Raw genomic sequence first — 15683 nt, forward strand, 5'->3', positions numbered from 1 at the left:
CCATGAATGGAAAACAGCATTTAACACCAGCAGCGGGCATTATGAGTATCTTGTAATGCCCTTTGGCCTATGTAATGCTCCTGCTGTTTTCCAGGAATTTATTAATGATGTCCTACGAGATAAGTTGCAACAGTGTGTTGTGGTGTACTTAGACGACATCCTCATACACTCACCCACACTTGAGGCTCATCGTTCTGATGTTACACGGGTTCTTCAGAGACTACATGAGAGCGGTCTGTTTTGTAAACTCGATAAATGTGAGTTCCATCAGACTCAAGTAACCTTCCTAGGTTATATTATCTCCGTTGCAGGGTTCTCCATGGATCCTGACAAGTTATTTGTAGTTCTGCAGTGGCCTCGCCCAGTTGGTCTCCGGTCTATTCAATGTTTTTTGGGGTTCGCCAATTACTATTAAAAGTTTATTAAAAACTTTTCTTCCTTGGTCAAACCTATCACAGACATGACCCGTAAAGAGAATGATCCACTCCATTGGTCACCTACTGCCATTAAGGCCTTTGATAGTCTTAAGACTGCCTTTGCTGCCGCTCCAGTTCTGGCTCATCCTAACCCTGTCCTGCCTTTCGTACTTGAGGTCAATGCGTAGATGCCCTCTTCTCTCAACATCCTACGCCTGACGGTTCCTTGCATCCGTGTGGTTTCTTCTCTAAGAAATTGTCTCCAGCAGAGTGCAATTATGAAATTGACGACAGGGAATTACTGGTCATAATTTTGGCACTCAAGGAATGGAGGCATCTTCTTGAGGGTACTAGCATGCCAGTGCTCATTCTTACAGACCACAAGAATTTAACTTATCTATCTGAAGCAAAATGTTTGTCGCCCCAACAGGCCAGATGGGTGCTATTTTTGTCTTGGTTTAATTATGTGGTCTCCTACCTGCCTGGTAGTAAGAATGTTAGGGCTGATGCCCTCTCTCGACAATTTTCACCTCTGTCCAAGGCGGAGTCTGTACCTACTCCAGTTATACCTCCTGACCATATTTTGGCTACCATATGTACTAATTTGACTTCTCCCTTGGGGGAGGAGATCCTGGCTGCACAAACCAATGCACCTCCTGAGAAACCTAGTGGGAAGTGTTTTGTTCCTGAGAATCTTCGAACTAAACTTTTGCACAAGGCCTTTGATAGTCTTAAGACTGCCTTTGCTGCCGCTCCAGTTCTGGCTCATCCTAACCCTGTCCTGCCTTTCGTACTTGAGGTCAATGCATAGGTGCCCTCTTGTCTAAACATCCTATGCCTGACGGTTCCTTGCATCCATGTGGTTTCTTCTCTAAGAAATTGTCTCCAGCGGAGTGCAATTATGAAATTGACGACAGGGAATTACTGGTCATAATTTTGGCACTCAAGGAATGGAGGCATCTTCTTGAGGGTACTAGCATGCCAGTGCTCATTCTTACTGACCACAAGAATTTAACTTATCTATCTGAAGCAAAATGTTTGTCGCCCCGACAGGCCAGATGGGTGCTATTTTTGTCTCGGTTTAATTATGTGGTCTCCTACCTGCCTGGTAGTAAAAATGTTAGGGCTGATGCCCTCTCTCGACAATTTTCACCTCTGTCCACGGAGGAGTATGTACCTACTCCAGTTATACCTCCTGACCATATTTTGGCTACCATATGTACTAATTTGACTTCTCCCTTGGGGGAGGAGATCCTGGCTGCACAAACCAATGCACCTCCTGAGAAACCTAGTGGGAAGTGTTTTGCTCCTGAGAATCTTTGAACTAAACTTTTGCACACTTACCACTATCCTAAAGCCGCAAGTCACCCAGGCAAGAACCAAATGATTTGGTCTGTCACTCGACAATTCTGGTGGCCAGCTCTTCGTTCTGATGTTGCTGCATATGTTGCCTCCTGCTCAGTTTTTGCACAGAATAAGACTCCTTGACATCTTCCTGTGGGTCTTCTTCAACCTATTGCTAATGGTGAGTGTCCTTGGACACATCTTTCCATGGACTTCATTGTTGAGCTCCCTGTTTCCAATGGCAATACTGTTATTCTTATGGTGGTTGACCGTTTTTCTAAAATGTCACATTGCATTCCCTTGAAGAAGTTGCCTACCGCTCAGGCGCTTGCTTCAATTTTTGCCTGGGAGGTCTTCCGTTTACATGGGTTACCCAAGGAGATAGTGTCGGACCGGGGTAGCCAGTTTGTCTCCAGATTTTGGCGTTCCTTTTGTGCTCAAATGGGGATCCAGCTTTCCTTCTCCTCGGCATATCACCCTCAATCCAATGGGTTGCGGAACGGTCTAATCAAGCTCTGGAACAGTTCCTCCGTTGCTGTCTCTGATCACCACAATATTTGGTCTGAACTGTTACCTTGGGCAGAGTTTGCTCGTAATAGTGCTATTAATGCTTCCTCCAAGTATTCCATCCTTGTTGCCCGATTCATTCATGTCTCAGGGTATTCCGGCTTTGGAAGAGCATCTCCGGCAACTCCGTTCCACATGGGTGCAGATTGAACCTTCATGTGCCTTCCAATAAACTGGCTCCCCGTTATGTTGGTCCTTTTCGAATACTCCTACGGGTCAATCCTGTGGCCTACGCTCTTGACCTTCCTCCTGCAATGCGCATCTCCAATGTTTTTCATTTCTCCGTCTTGAAACCATTGGTTTGTAATCAGTTTACCCCTCTGTTGCCTCGTTCCCGCCCTATCTTTGTTGACAACCATGAGGAGTATGAGGTCAGCAGCATTATCGACTCTCGTATCTCCAGGGGCCGCGTACAGTATTTGGTTAACTGGAGGGGCTATGGTCCGGAGGAGCGTTCATGGGTTCCCTCCTCTGATGTTCATGCTCCTGCCCTCCTCCGTGCCTTCCATGCCTGTTTCCCCAATAAGCCTTTTGTCCTCCTGCGGGGGAGGGGTCATTGAGGGGAGGGTACTGTCAGGGTTTTTTCCCTGATCTGTTTGCCATGTGTTGCTGGCAGCCATTTTACTCACCTCTCTTGCTGACTCTGGTGTATACTGTGTGATGCTGCTCATTTCCTGCACTTCCTTTTATGGCCAGACTGGTGTACAGCATCCGTGTGAGACAGGATGCAGTCTCAGAATTGGGATGTCATCACTTATTATTTAAAGGGCCTCTGTTCAGTATGCTTTGTCCTTGCGTTGTCTCAGACCTGTTTGTGAGAGCTCCTGTGTATTACCTGGCTGTCTGATGTCCCTCCTGGTTCCTGATCCCTGGCTTGTTCCTGACTCTGCTGTTCTCCTTGTTCCTGATTCCAGCTCGTCTGACTATTCGCTTTGGCTCCTGACTCGGCTCGTCTGACTACCAGTTCTGGTTTTGATTCCTGGCTTGTTATTTGACTTGTGGACTTTTTATTATTTTTTGCTAATAATAAAGGTGTGATTATTTTTGAACTTCTTGTCTCAGTCTGATTCCTGGCACCCTGACACTCAGGCAATGTTGTCTCTGCAGCTGATAGCTGGCGAGACAAACATGGCCGCTACCACCTTCTCAACCAGCACTTCCCTACTTTGAACATATCGACCTTGTGTCGATGTGTCCAAAGCAAAGTGCAGGCTACTCCTACAAGCAGGCTTTGCTACCTCCCCCCATAACACCTATAATGCCTAAGCTTTACTCCCCTTGCTCCGCCTTGCTACCTCCCACTGACTGCCTACACCTATGTCACGGCTTACCTACACTCCCCTTGAACTGCCCAGCTAACTCCCCCTGACCGCCTACACCTACATCATGCCTAATCTACACCACCCAGAATTATTTCAAACATAACTGCCCAGCTAACTCCCCCTGACCGCCTACACCTACATCATGCCTAATCTACACTACCCAGAATGCCAAGCTAAGTACCTAATACCGCCTACACTGACCTAATGTCTAAACAATACTCCCCTGTAACAGCCATCTAACTGCCTAATGTAATTGTTATCATCAATGTTTAAATAATGTGTCACAGAGATGTGCTAAAATGCAGGTTGCACCGGCAAAACCATGCTCAGCCTATCCGGGCTCCTGGAACTCAAAGCAGGACCGGATTTGAACCCAAGACTACAGGTGGTGGCTGACCGCCGGAGGACCGGTAGCACCTGCTTGGCCTATCCGGGCTCCTGGAACTCAGTGCTGGACCGGAATTGAGCCCCTAAATGTCGGCTGCTGCAAACCAACGAAGTACAAGAAAAATCTCCTTGGTTTTGCTGGTCCTCTGGCGGTCAGCTGCTGCCACCAGTCCATGGCTCCATTCTGGTCCGGCACTGAGTTTCAGGAGCCCGGATAAGCCAAGGAGGTTTTGCCAGTGCCGCCACCATTTTAGCGCATCTCTGTGAAAAAATATGCATTGTCATGTAAAATGTAGATTATTTAAAGGGACACTGAAACAAAAAATTTTTATCTCATGATTCAGATAGAGCATGCAATTTTAAGAAACCTTCTAATATACTCCTATTATCAATTTTCTTCATTCTCTTGCTATCTTTTTGTAAAGCAAGAATGTAAGTTTAGTAGCCGGACCATTTTTGGTTGTTCTTGCTGATTGGTTGCTAAATGTCAGCCACCATTAAACAAGTGTTGTCCGGGGTCTGAACCAAAAAATTGTTTGGGTCCTTAGCTTAGATGCCTTCTTTTTCAAATAAAGATAACAAGAGAAAGAAGAAAATTGATAATAGGAGTAAATTAGAAAGTTACTTAAAATTTCATGCTCTATCTGAATCATGAAAGAAAAAAATTGCGTTTAGCATTCCTTTAAAGTATTAGATATATCTTAAAATAGATTTAATAGTTGCTTGCTATTATTTCAAACATAAATATATATTTAGAAATATATGTTTATGTTTAAAATAATATTAAGCAAACATTAAATACCTTTAAAGATATCTAGAATAATTTAAACAATATGCATTGTACATGACAAAGCATATCATTCAGACATTGACCCCCAATCTGCCATAACCTAAAACTAACTGTATAAGCTAAGGCCCTACACATAGATATTCAATATTTAAATGATTCATTGTTATGTACAATGCATATTGTTTAAATATTTGCATATAAATGTGATTAATTTTGCTAGTTGTGTTTTATTATTTCTAATTAAAGACAGTATAATTAACATTATAGATTTACATAACTGCATGCTTGTTATGTAAATATATACTTTAATGATACTGACAAGTATGACATAAATATATATTAACATATATATTTATGTCATCACTAATAAACACAACAAGCTTACATTAACACATTTGAATGTATATGCAATAGTTAAGCCATTATACAACATACATGCATAACTGTTTAAATACTGAAAAAGGAACACTAAACTCAATTTATATGATTCAGATAGAGCATGCAATTTTTTTAAAAAAAATCCAATTTACTTCCCCTATCAAAATGTGCACAATCTTTTTATATACAATCTTTCTAATGTACCAGCTTCTACTGAGCATGTGCGAGCGTGCACAGTATATACATATGTGCTTTGTAACTGGCTGCTAGTAGTCACATGATATGGGAAGGAATACAATTAACTTTGAAATTTACCAGAACAAAATCTACAACTCTATTGAAATTCAAAGTAAGTGCTATTGTATTGTCTTTTGATTATGTATTTGTTTGTTGTTCCTTTAAGGGGCAAGGATTCTGAAGTGGCCGCAAATATTTTTTATTTAAAATTTTAATTATAAGAGCCCTTACCTGGCATAAATGGTGGCTTATGTAAAGCAGGGGTGTCTTTTCTACGAGGCTGTTTGTTTTCCATCTCTTGAGAAACATGTATAGGTTTTCCTTTCTTTGAATTCATTTGAATATCACAGCTTCTCATTAGTTGTTCTGAAAGGTTGTCTGTAAACATGGAATAAATGTGTACATAAAATGTATCATGCATATGTAAGAGCATATAACTGGTTACATGTATACAGGTACGGTAGTTCTTAAAGGGACATTAAACATCATGTTCTCTTCTCCCTAGAGAGAACATGAAAAACTAAATATCTAACCTAATTTTTCCAAATGCTGCAAATTGCCTAAACCAGCTGTTTCATTTGCAGCATTTTCATGTTACAGAATATGATTTTTGTTCTGCTTGGGAGCGTGGAGCAATCTCAGTTTTTACACAAGAGAAAGGAGTGTGTATTGTCTTTTTAACATTTGTGTGTTTCTCATCTCAAAAATCTAGTTCTGTTTCTAACAGTCTGGTACATGTTGCATCTGCAGGAAGACAATTGCCTTACTGTGAGCCACCACCACAGCCACAATCCAATCAGTAAGGCTATAACATAAAAGTTTTGTTTTTCCATAGCTTTACAAAGAAAGCAGTTGTGTTACCCATCCAATGCCATTCTAAGCACTTGGCAACAGTGGCAGCATCTGACACATTTGTCCTTATTCACATTAATGATTGCATCTTTCAGGGTCCCCAACTTCACTGGGAGCGGCAGAATAACTCCGATCAGAAAATGATGTTTTTCAGGTGCTTGTAACTTTGGATTTGATTTAGCTGTTTTGTAAGTGCTATTGTGAGATAACACCCCTTAAGTTAAATCAATAGCGCTCCAATTTTTGCTCTCATATTACAAGTTTAAAGTGAAATGATAGCGCTTGAATGAAAGCTTAGGATGCATTAATATTTGGATATCTGATAGTGATAGTGCTAAATCCCTCACATAATGAAATTCCATGGAGGCAGACTGAAAAACAAATTTAGACTATAACATGAGCACTAAGCCTAAAGGGTGATAACCTGAAGGTGTGCTAATCTGAAACATAAATAGTGGAGTTCTTCACTAAATTTTAAACTATGCTTTTCTATTCTATATAGATTTTTGTTATTGAGAAAAATGTTTTAATTGTGATTTAAATTGATATGGTATATGACAAGGTGTTGGACTGGGAAAGGTAAAGGTGTCTATGTATGTGTATGTATTTGCGTGTGTATGTGTATACATGTATGTGTGGACTGCACACGTACAGATATATACATACACAAATATATCTACACACATACACACACATATTCACAAATACACCTTTGAGCCCTTCCAAGTCCAATGCTTTATAATTTGCCAAATCCCTTTAAATCACTGTTTAAACAGTTTTCTTAATCTTAAATCAATATATTACATTTAATATGTGTATATATCAGTGAAATACTTTATTTTATTATGCATTTATTCTAACCGTAACACATTATTTCAGGCTTAATATATATTTTTCAGTGCTATTATGTTTTGAGCTTAAAGGGACACTAAACACAAATTATTTCTTTAATGATTCAGATAGAGCATGCAATTTTAAGCAACTTTCTAATTTACTCCTATCATCAATTTTTCTTCGTTCTCTTGCTATCTCTATTTAAAAAGCAGGAATGTGATGCATAGGAGCCGGCCCATTTTTGGTTGTGAACCTGGTTTATGCTGGCTTATTGGTGGGTAAATGTCAACCTCCAATAAGCAAGCACTATCCATGGTGCTGAACCTAAAATGGGTTGGCTGCTAAGATTTGCATTCATGATTTTCAAATAAAGATAGGAAGAGAGCGAAGAAACATTGATTAAAGGATTAAATTAGAAAGTTGCTTAAATTTGCATGCTCTATCTGAATCATGAAAGAAAAAATGTGGGTTCAGTGTCCCTTTAACTCACTACTTATAATATGAAAGATTAAAGCACAACCTGTGGTATCGATTGAAAGTATAAGGTGTGCTAAACAATTGTCGGCTGTGTTAAGATTCTCGGGTAAATCTATTTTACCTGTCATAACAGGCCCTTGTCGAAGAGAGTGATTTCTAATCCTGCTGCAGTAAGGTGTGCTGTACCTTTAAGGAGTATGTATAAGCTCATGATGCTGCCTGTGTATTGACTTTGCTAGCTACCCCTAATCTCGCAATTTACATTTTTTAATTTTCTGGTTTTGACTTGGCTACCCCTGATTCTGCTTTTGTTTAATCCCTTTAGTTGGACTGACTTGGTTGTTTCACTTCAGCTTGTTTTATGGACTTACATTTGTATTCTGATTCTTTACAGTTTTTCCTGTAAGGTCTAAACCTATATTGTCTGACTCTGTAGTCTCTGTATTTATAGTTTTTTGTTGTATTTGGTTATTTGCCTATGCTGTTTTTGTTCTTGTTTCCAGTATCGCCATTTATTTCTCTGAATGCATCTGCTCTCATGAGATCTGCATTTACCTAGTTAATTTTCATCTGGATAGCAAGACTAATCTTTCACATGGTGCTGATTAAGTACAAGAGCAGTGATTGTGAACCTTGGCAGTCCAGATGTTTCAGAACTACATTTCTCATGATACTTGACTGGACTGCTGAGTGCCTAAGCCTCATGGGAAATGTAGTTCTGAAAAATCTGGGGAGCCAAGGTTCGCCATCAGTGTACTAGAGTGAGTTCAGCTACTAAGTTTGGTATCATTGCTCTCTTATCTCTAGCCTCTACTTAGTCACTGTTAGACATGTGCACTCTGATCATTCATGATGATCCAAATACAGATGAAGGCAGTCACTCAAAGCATTCCCTCTTTTCGGAGCCAGATTTTTTCTTGTGAAAGTCAACACCCTAAGATCTGGAATTGCACAGATCTTAGTGTGTTGAACACGAATCATCCAAATGCACATGCCTAGTTACTGTGTTTAACTTGCGGTGTTCCAGTAAGGGTGTGTGGTAAGTTTGGCCTCTCAGCCATTGATTAAGTACAAGAGCAGTGATTGCGAACCTTGGCAGTCCAGATGTTTCAGAACTACATTTCTCATGATACTTGACTGGACTGCTGAGTGCCTAAGCCTCATGGGAAATGTAGTTCTGAAAAATCTGGGGTGCCAAGGTTCGCCATCAGTGTACTAGAGTGAGTTCAGCTACTAAGTTTGGTATCATTGCTCTCTTATCTCTAGCCCCTACTTAGTCACTGTTAGACATGTGCACTCTGATCATTCATGATGATCCAAATACAGATGAAGGCAGTCACTCAAAGCATTCCCTCTTTTCGGAGCCAGATTTTTTCTTGTGAAAGTCAACACCCTAAGATCTGGAATTGCACAGATCTTAGTGTGTTGAACACGAATCATCCAAATGCACATGCCTAGTTACTGTGTTTAACTTGCGGTGTTCCAGTAAGGGTGTGTGGTAAGTTTGGCCTCTCAGCCATTGATTCCTGCTTGTTATATTTTGGGATAACAGTTTACCACCTGATGCTGTTGAAGACATGGACCCAGTCAGGAAAATGGTTTTCAGTTTGTTACATTAACATTTACTTGAAATACCAGATTGTGCTGTATTGTTGGCACAGGGTCTCAATATGGTGAGCACACTCTGAGCTATCAATAGCGCTCAATTTGTAATCTATGATAAAATATTTGAAGTAATTTTGCTGAATACACAGTCACTACAAACAAACACCATAAACATGCACAAACATTTAAATTTTTCTTTCTTAATTCAGATAGAGCATAAAATGTGAAAACTATCCAATTTACTTTTATTATCAAATGTACTTTATTCACTTGAAATCCTTTGTTGAAGGAACAGTGAACACACCAGCAAATGACAAGAGGCATATATGTACAGTCATTAATCAGCAGCTAGCTCTCAGTAGTGAGTTTCTACTACTGAGCCTACCTAGGTGTGCTTTTTAATAAAGTATACAAAGAGAATGTCATGATTTAATAAAAGATGACAAACATAAGAAAATGCTAACAAACATTATAGTACATGAAACAAAACAGAAATAGTATTACTTGGATAGTGAAATGTAGTTTTACACAATTCAAATGATGCACTGCCGCGTTTTAAAAAAGCTGTTTTGTTTGTGCTAGGAACCTGAAAAAAATATTATAATAAAAAAAGTGCATAAAACATTTTATATATATATATATATATATATATATATATATATATATATATATATATATATATATATATATATATATATTGTGATCTATCATTTTATAAGTTTTCAGTTGCTTCTTCAGCTTGAATTATATTTTGCTATTTCCTAGTACTTTCTTTTTTTTCTCCCATTATTTTTGTAAAAACTACTAAAGTATACAGCAGAGGGAAATGGAAAAAAGTAGAACGATCAATTATTTTTCTTTGGTTCTAAATTTTATTTTATATATTAACTATTATATTTAATTTTTGTTTTATGATAAAATGAAATTTACAATTATGTGTGCCCTTGTAACAAAAGCAATAAATTGTGTTAAAAACTATAAATGACTTAAATTTGTACATTTAATATATGTTCATTAATATTAATAACAACAATTATTTACAAACACATATATTTATTTAACCATTTATATAACATTGAATCGATCATTGCAATTTGTGACAAGTACATAAAATATTATTAGCCTTTTTATAACTTGTCATACATTCTGAAATTTGTAGACTTGTTTCAAATTAATTGAAAAGATATGTAACAGCCCCAAACTCTTACTGTAAATTCCATTTTCCAGGTTGATTGAATATGCAAATAATGATATCAGGAAATAGCTAATAGTTTCATCTGGCACCGGGTAAAGTTGCGCAGAAATGGCCCAGCACTTAAAGTATGACCTAAGGAGCAGAACGAATAGATACGTTCCCATCTGGCATGAGGTTTTTTACCAGAAGGCATGAGATATCAGGTTACTTCAGGGTGAATCATTATCCATGAGACCCTGGAGAAACTGTGGATGACTCATCAGCGTCAGCTTTAATGAATTAAAAAGACATAATCACCAATAATGATATTTACCTAAAAGCTTGCAGTGCTGTTCACGCTTATCCAATCTGTCTTCTGAGATGTCTAGTGGCGACACAAATTCTGTTGACATCATTGAATCTTGTTTTTTCCCCCTAAAGTATTAAAATGCAGAATTTTTTTCAATTGTGCTTTTAAAGTGGTTTAGAATTAAGAATTGCACTGCATATAAGTTTTAGGATAAAAACATAGTTAAAGAGATTTAAATAAAAAAAAGATAATTCATTATATAAAAGCATAGGTATCCAAATGCTATTTCACCTCCTTTAAACAGACTTAGAAAATTCTCAGTATACATTAGTTGTAAGGAAGTTGACAGTAGTTAAAAGGATATGAAACCCAACATTTTTCATAATTTAGATACAGCAAGACAAATTTAAACAACTTTCTTATTGACTTCTATTATCAAATTTTCTTCAATCTCTTGGTATCTTTTGTTGAAAAGCAGGGACGTAAACTCAGGAGCGTGTACATTTCTGGATCACCATATCGCAGCAGTTTTGCAAGAATGCTATCCATTTCCAAAAGAACTATATGGCAGCTCTATTTCGTGTCATGTACAGACACCTACCCTAGATATTTCTTCAACAAAGAAAATCATGGGAACTAAGCAAATTTAATAATAGAAGAAGACTGGATTATTATTATTTTTTAAATTGTATGTTCTGTCTGAATCACAGCAGAAAATCTGTGGCTTTCATACCCCTTTAATCACCAACTATCTTCCTATTTTAATTATTTATTTATCAGTACACTTCTCCATGTTACTGGCCGGTCAGTTGGCTGAAAATGTACTTTTAAGCCTATAGCACAATACATTACATACTTATTGCTCACTGCCCCATGCAGAAATGCTGCTGTAATATTTAATAGTGGGTAAATTTGTTCTGAATAGTTCATGTAAGTTTAACTCATTTCTGATTTATAAGTTTGTGTTAGTCCTGTAGAAAATCAAGGTAAAATAACGTTATAGTGCAAAATTACATCTTCTAACAAATTATCACTATAATAAGCCTTTCATTTTCAGTGCATTATAATTTTAACTGGTTTATCAAAATATGTATAGAGTTATGCAAATGTCACCTCCAAAACATTGATTTAAATGGATAGATATGGTTTATTTGAATTCAGATTTTAATTTGGTTTTTTTTCCCCAAGTGTCTGTATTCCTTCCAATAATTGCCATATAATTGTTCATATTAGGTTTAGTTTGGCACTTCATTATTTAGTTGTAAACATAAGTCTAAAACAACCAGTAAAATAATTTAAATGAACAGCCTAATCATTAAAAACTAGATTACCAATACAAAGCAGCTACTTATTGATATATGTGATGCATTAGTCAATATACATTAATAATTGATAATTCTATCTCTTAACATTACATTAACCTTATTGCATGTTAAGTAAACTAGTTCCAGCTTATTATTTGAATATAAACTGTAGCATAGGCTTTAAAATATGTTAAACATTTTTTTTTTTTTCTGAAAATAAAGACAAAGTTGTAAATGAAACCTGGAAACTCTATTATTTAATCAATACTAGAATGGTAAAATAACATAGTAATGCCAGGTTTTATATGTTATATTTTTGTTCAAGTGTGTAATGGACATGCAGAAAGAACACGAAGTATGTTTACAGAGTAATTATTTTAGATGGAGGGCAATTTATGTGTATCTAAGTAGGCTGACCATATTGCCACTTTAAAAAGGGACGCATATAAAAAATACATATGTCAGGGCTGTTTTCAGGGCTGTTTAAAGAAATGTTTTGTATAAGAACCCTGACATATGTATTTTTCATATGTGTTCCTTCTTAAAGCGGCAATATGGTCAGCCTATATCTAAGGCATGCTAAGGTTATGCATAAAGATGAAAATATCAAGCTGCGTTATAATATATTCTTGTACACCAGATTTTATAAGCATCACAGACCAGAAATAATGAAATAGTTAAACAAAAATCTCTCATTATGTTTTGTGACCTTTTATCAGTATTTAATTAACTTGCTTCAAAGTAAAATGATGTAGTAACAAAATATAACATAGTTAACAGATTTTGTTTCACAATGGGCAGCTGTATTTATATTTGACAATGTTAAATTAATGATGGCAAACTGCATCAACTTAAACTAAAGAAAATAAGAAATGTAGAACTAGATAAATAATCCTAAAATAATTGCTTAAAAACTGTAAGGGTAATTCTACTGACTGTAATGTGCATTAAGCAAAAATAATAAACTTTTACATAAACCATACAATAAAATCCTATTTGTAAAGATCTGCAAATTGTGATATTGGAAAATATGAAACAAAATGCAGTCAAAAGACATTGGTACTTACTAGTGTACTATTGCCAAATCAGCACTGTAGTATTCTCAGCGTGCGTTCCCAAGAAGAGCAGTTCAACTCTGTTTGTTCCCTCTGTCCTGCCCTGCTATTAAGGGGATGGCAAAAGCAGTTACCATGGAAACATTGAACTCAAGAAACTTCATTTAAAAGCAGCTTTCCATTTGGGAGCCAAAAGTGTTTATGGAATATCCTGTAACATAAATGTGCTCTACAAAAACAAAACTTTAAAAGTAAAAAATAAATAGATAAACAAATAAATCATTAAATAAATAAATACATAATTGCATAATTAAATACATAAATAAATAATATGCATATTTTCAACAAAAAGTCCCTAAAAGATGCCATTTTTTAAATAGTTACATAAGGGTGAACAATCAAAAATAAACAAATTGTTTCAGCACAAGTAAAATGTATAGTCTATTAATAGCTAAGGGAATTGATTAAATGATCCTTGTGTAAAAAGATCTTTGCTAAGCACAGATCCATATTGAGTTGCAGAAAAAGATTGGTGCGCTCGGAGGAAGAACAGTATCATCAAATAAAGAGGTGCTATAACAAAAAATTCAGCCTTGACAAAAAGGTAAAAGTACAGTTTTTTTTTCTCTCTCTCTCTCTCTCTCTCTCTCTCTCTCTCTCTCTCTCTCTCTCTCTCTCTCTCTCTCTATATATATATATATATATATATATATATATATATATATATATATGTATAAGAAAGAACATTTTTAATACGTTAAAAATATTTTTTCACATGAAAAAAGGTTAGACGTTAACAGCTAGTTTGTATAAACAAGTGAAAACATTGCTTTCATGTACCTGTAAGGGTCATACAATTTAAATGTTTTCTTTTGTGATTCAGAGAGAGCGTACACTTTTAAACCGTTTTCTAATTTACTTCTTTTAGTTCGTTCGCATAACATTTTTTATTGAAGAGCATACATATGTAGGAGGCATTCGCGTGTCTGAATCACTACATGACAGCAAATACTGCTGCCATCTAGTGCCCTTGCAAATGAATAACAGTTAAATGTATTCCTGCAAAACTTCTGCCATGTGATGTTGTGCTTCAGACACATGCACACTTCTGAGCCTACCTACCTGCTTTTCAACAGAGAAAACCAAGAGAATAAAAAAAAATATGCACTATCTGAATCATGAAAGACAATTTTTGTGCTATAAAGAGAAATTTTATATGACCTACAATGGAGATACATAAACGCCATAACATAGTATTTTTATTTTTTTTGGAAGAAGATATATGGACATGAACTATGGATATACACAGCCATTCCGAAATATAATTAAGTGTAAGTGACCATAGTGGTTGACTGACGACTCATATATTAAAAAGACACTGACTCATATATTAAAAGACCATTAAATACAGTACAATTGCATAATCAACAAGCACATAATAAAAAGACAATGCAATAGCACTTACTCTGGATTTTAAATGAGCAGCAGACATTTTTCTGACAAATTTCAAAATTTACTTCAATGCTGTCCCCTTATCATTTGAATGTGATCAGACAATCACAGACTTAAACTCTTGCACATGCCCAGTAGTAGCTGGTGCCTCAGAAAGTGTCCTTATAAAAAGACTGCACACAATTTGATAATGTATGGAAATTGGTCTCTTAAAACTGCAAGCTCTGTCTGAATCAAGAAAGTTTAATTTTTATTTTAGCTTTCCTAAAAAAATAATTAAAGGGACGGTCAAGTCCAAAAAAAACTTTCATGATTCAAATAGGGCATGTCATTTTTAAACAACTTTCCAATTGACTTTTATCACCAATTTTGCTTTGTTCTTTTGGTATTCTTAGTTGAAATCTAAACCTAGGAGGTTCATATGCTAATTTCTTAGTCCTTGAAGGCTGCCTCTAATCTAAATGCATTTTGACAGTTTTTCACCACTAGAGGGCGTTAGTTCATGTGTTTCAATGGCTCATGCACGTGAATTTACCGAGGAGTGAGAACTGATTGGCTAAAATGCAAGTCTGTCAAAATAACTGAAATAAGGGGCAGTTTGCAGAGGCTTAGATACAAGATAATGACAGAGGTAAAATGTGTATTAGTATAACTGTTGGTTATGCAAAACTGGGAAATGGGTAATTAAGGGATTATCTATCTTTTAAAACAACAAAAATTCTGGTGTTGACTGTCCCTTTAATACGTGTAATTATACGAGAAGGTGGTAACACACATTTTAATAAATAATATTGCTGCATCAATGCATTGTTTCAATGTAACAGTGGTTCATAACTAAAGGTCAAAGTGGGATAAATAATTGTGGGTCAGATTACAAGTGGAGCGCTAACAGTTATGCATGAGCGACAAGGATTTATTGTGGGTGTTTGCGCGCATCAGGTTTAGAGCTTGTATTACAAGTTGAAAGTAAACATGAGCATGTGAGCGCAATCACATTTCACGCTAGAATGATTACCATGTCCTCAGAGCTGTGGTTAACTGTTTCGCGAAACAAAAACGTGTCACAAAACACCTCAAAAATACATTACAATGTACAGTTATACTCATAATAACACCATATAATAAAAATTATTCCAAAAAAAACTATTGCAGAAAATATTTATAAGGGTTCAAAGATAT

At 36.4% G+C, this 15683-nt stretch overlaps 1 protein-coding gene across 1 annotated transcript in view; it reads right to left on the reverse strand.

Moving 5' to 3' along the window:
• The window catches only part of PPP1R17 (protein phosphatase 1 regulatory subunit 17), a 67192-nt gene extending 54072 nt beyond the window's left edge, over nucleotides 1-13120 (reverse strand). Inside the window, exons 1-3 of the mRNA XM_053713054.1 lie at nucleotides 13065-13120; nucleotides 10718-10818; nucleotides 5673-5819 (exon numbers count right to left, since the gene is read on the reverse strand). Of these exons, the coding sequence (XP_053569029.1) occupies nucleotides 5673-5819; nucleotides 10718-10799 (229 nt within the window). The 5' untranslated portion in view covers nucleotides 10800-10818; nucleotides 13065-13120. The remainder of the gene's footprint in view (nucleotides 1-5672; nucleotides 5820-10717; nucleotides 10819-13064) is intronic.
• Between the last annotated feature and the right edge of the window lie 2563 nt (nucleotides 13121-15683).

The sequence above is a fragment of the Bombina bombina genome, chromosome 5, assembly GCF_027579735.1.
Source record: "Bombina bombina isolate aBomBom1 chromosome 5, aBomBom1.pri, whole genome shotgun sequence".
NCBI classification, from domain to species: domain Eukaryota; kingdom Metazoa; phylum Chordata; class Amphibia; order Anura; family Bombinatoridae; genus Bombina; species Bombina bombina.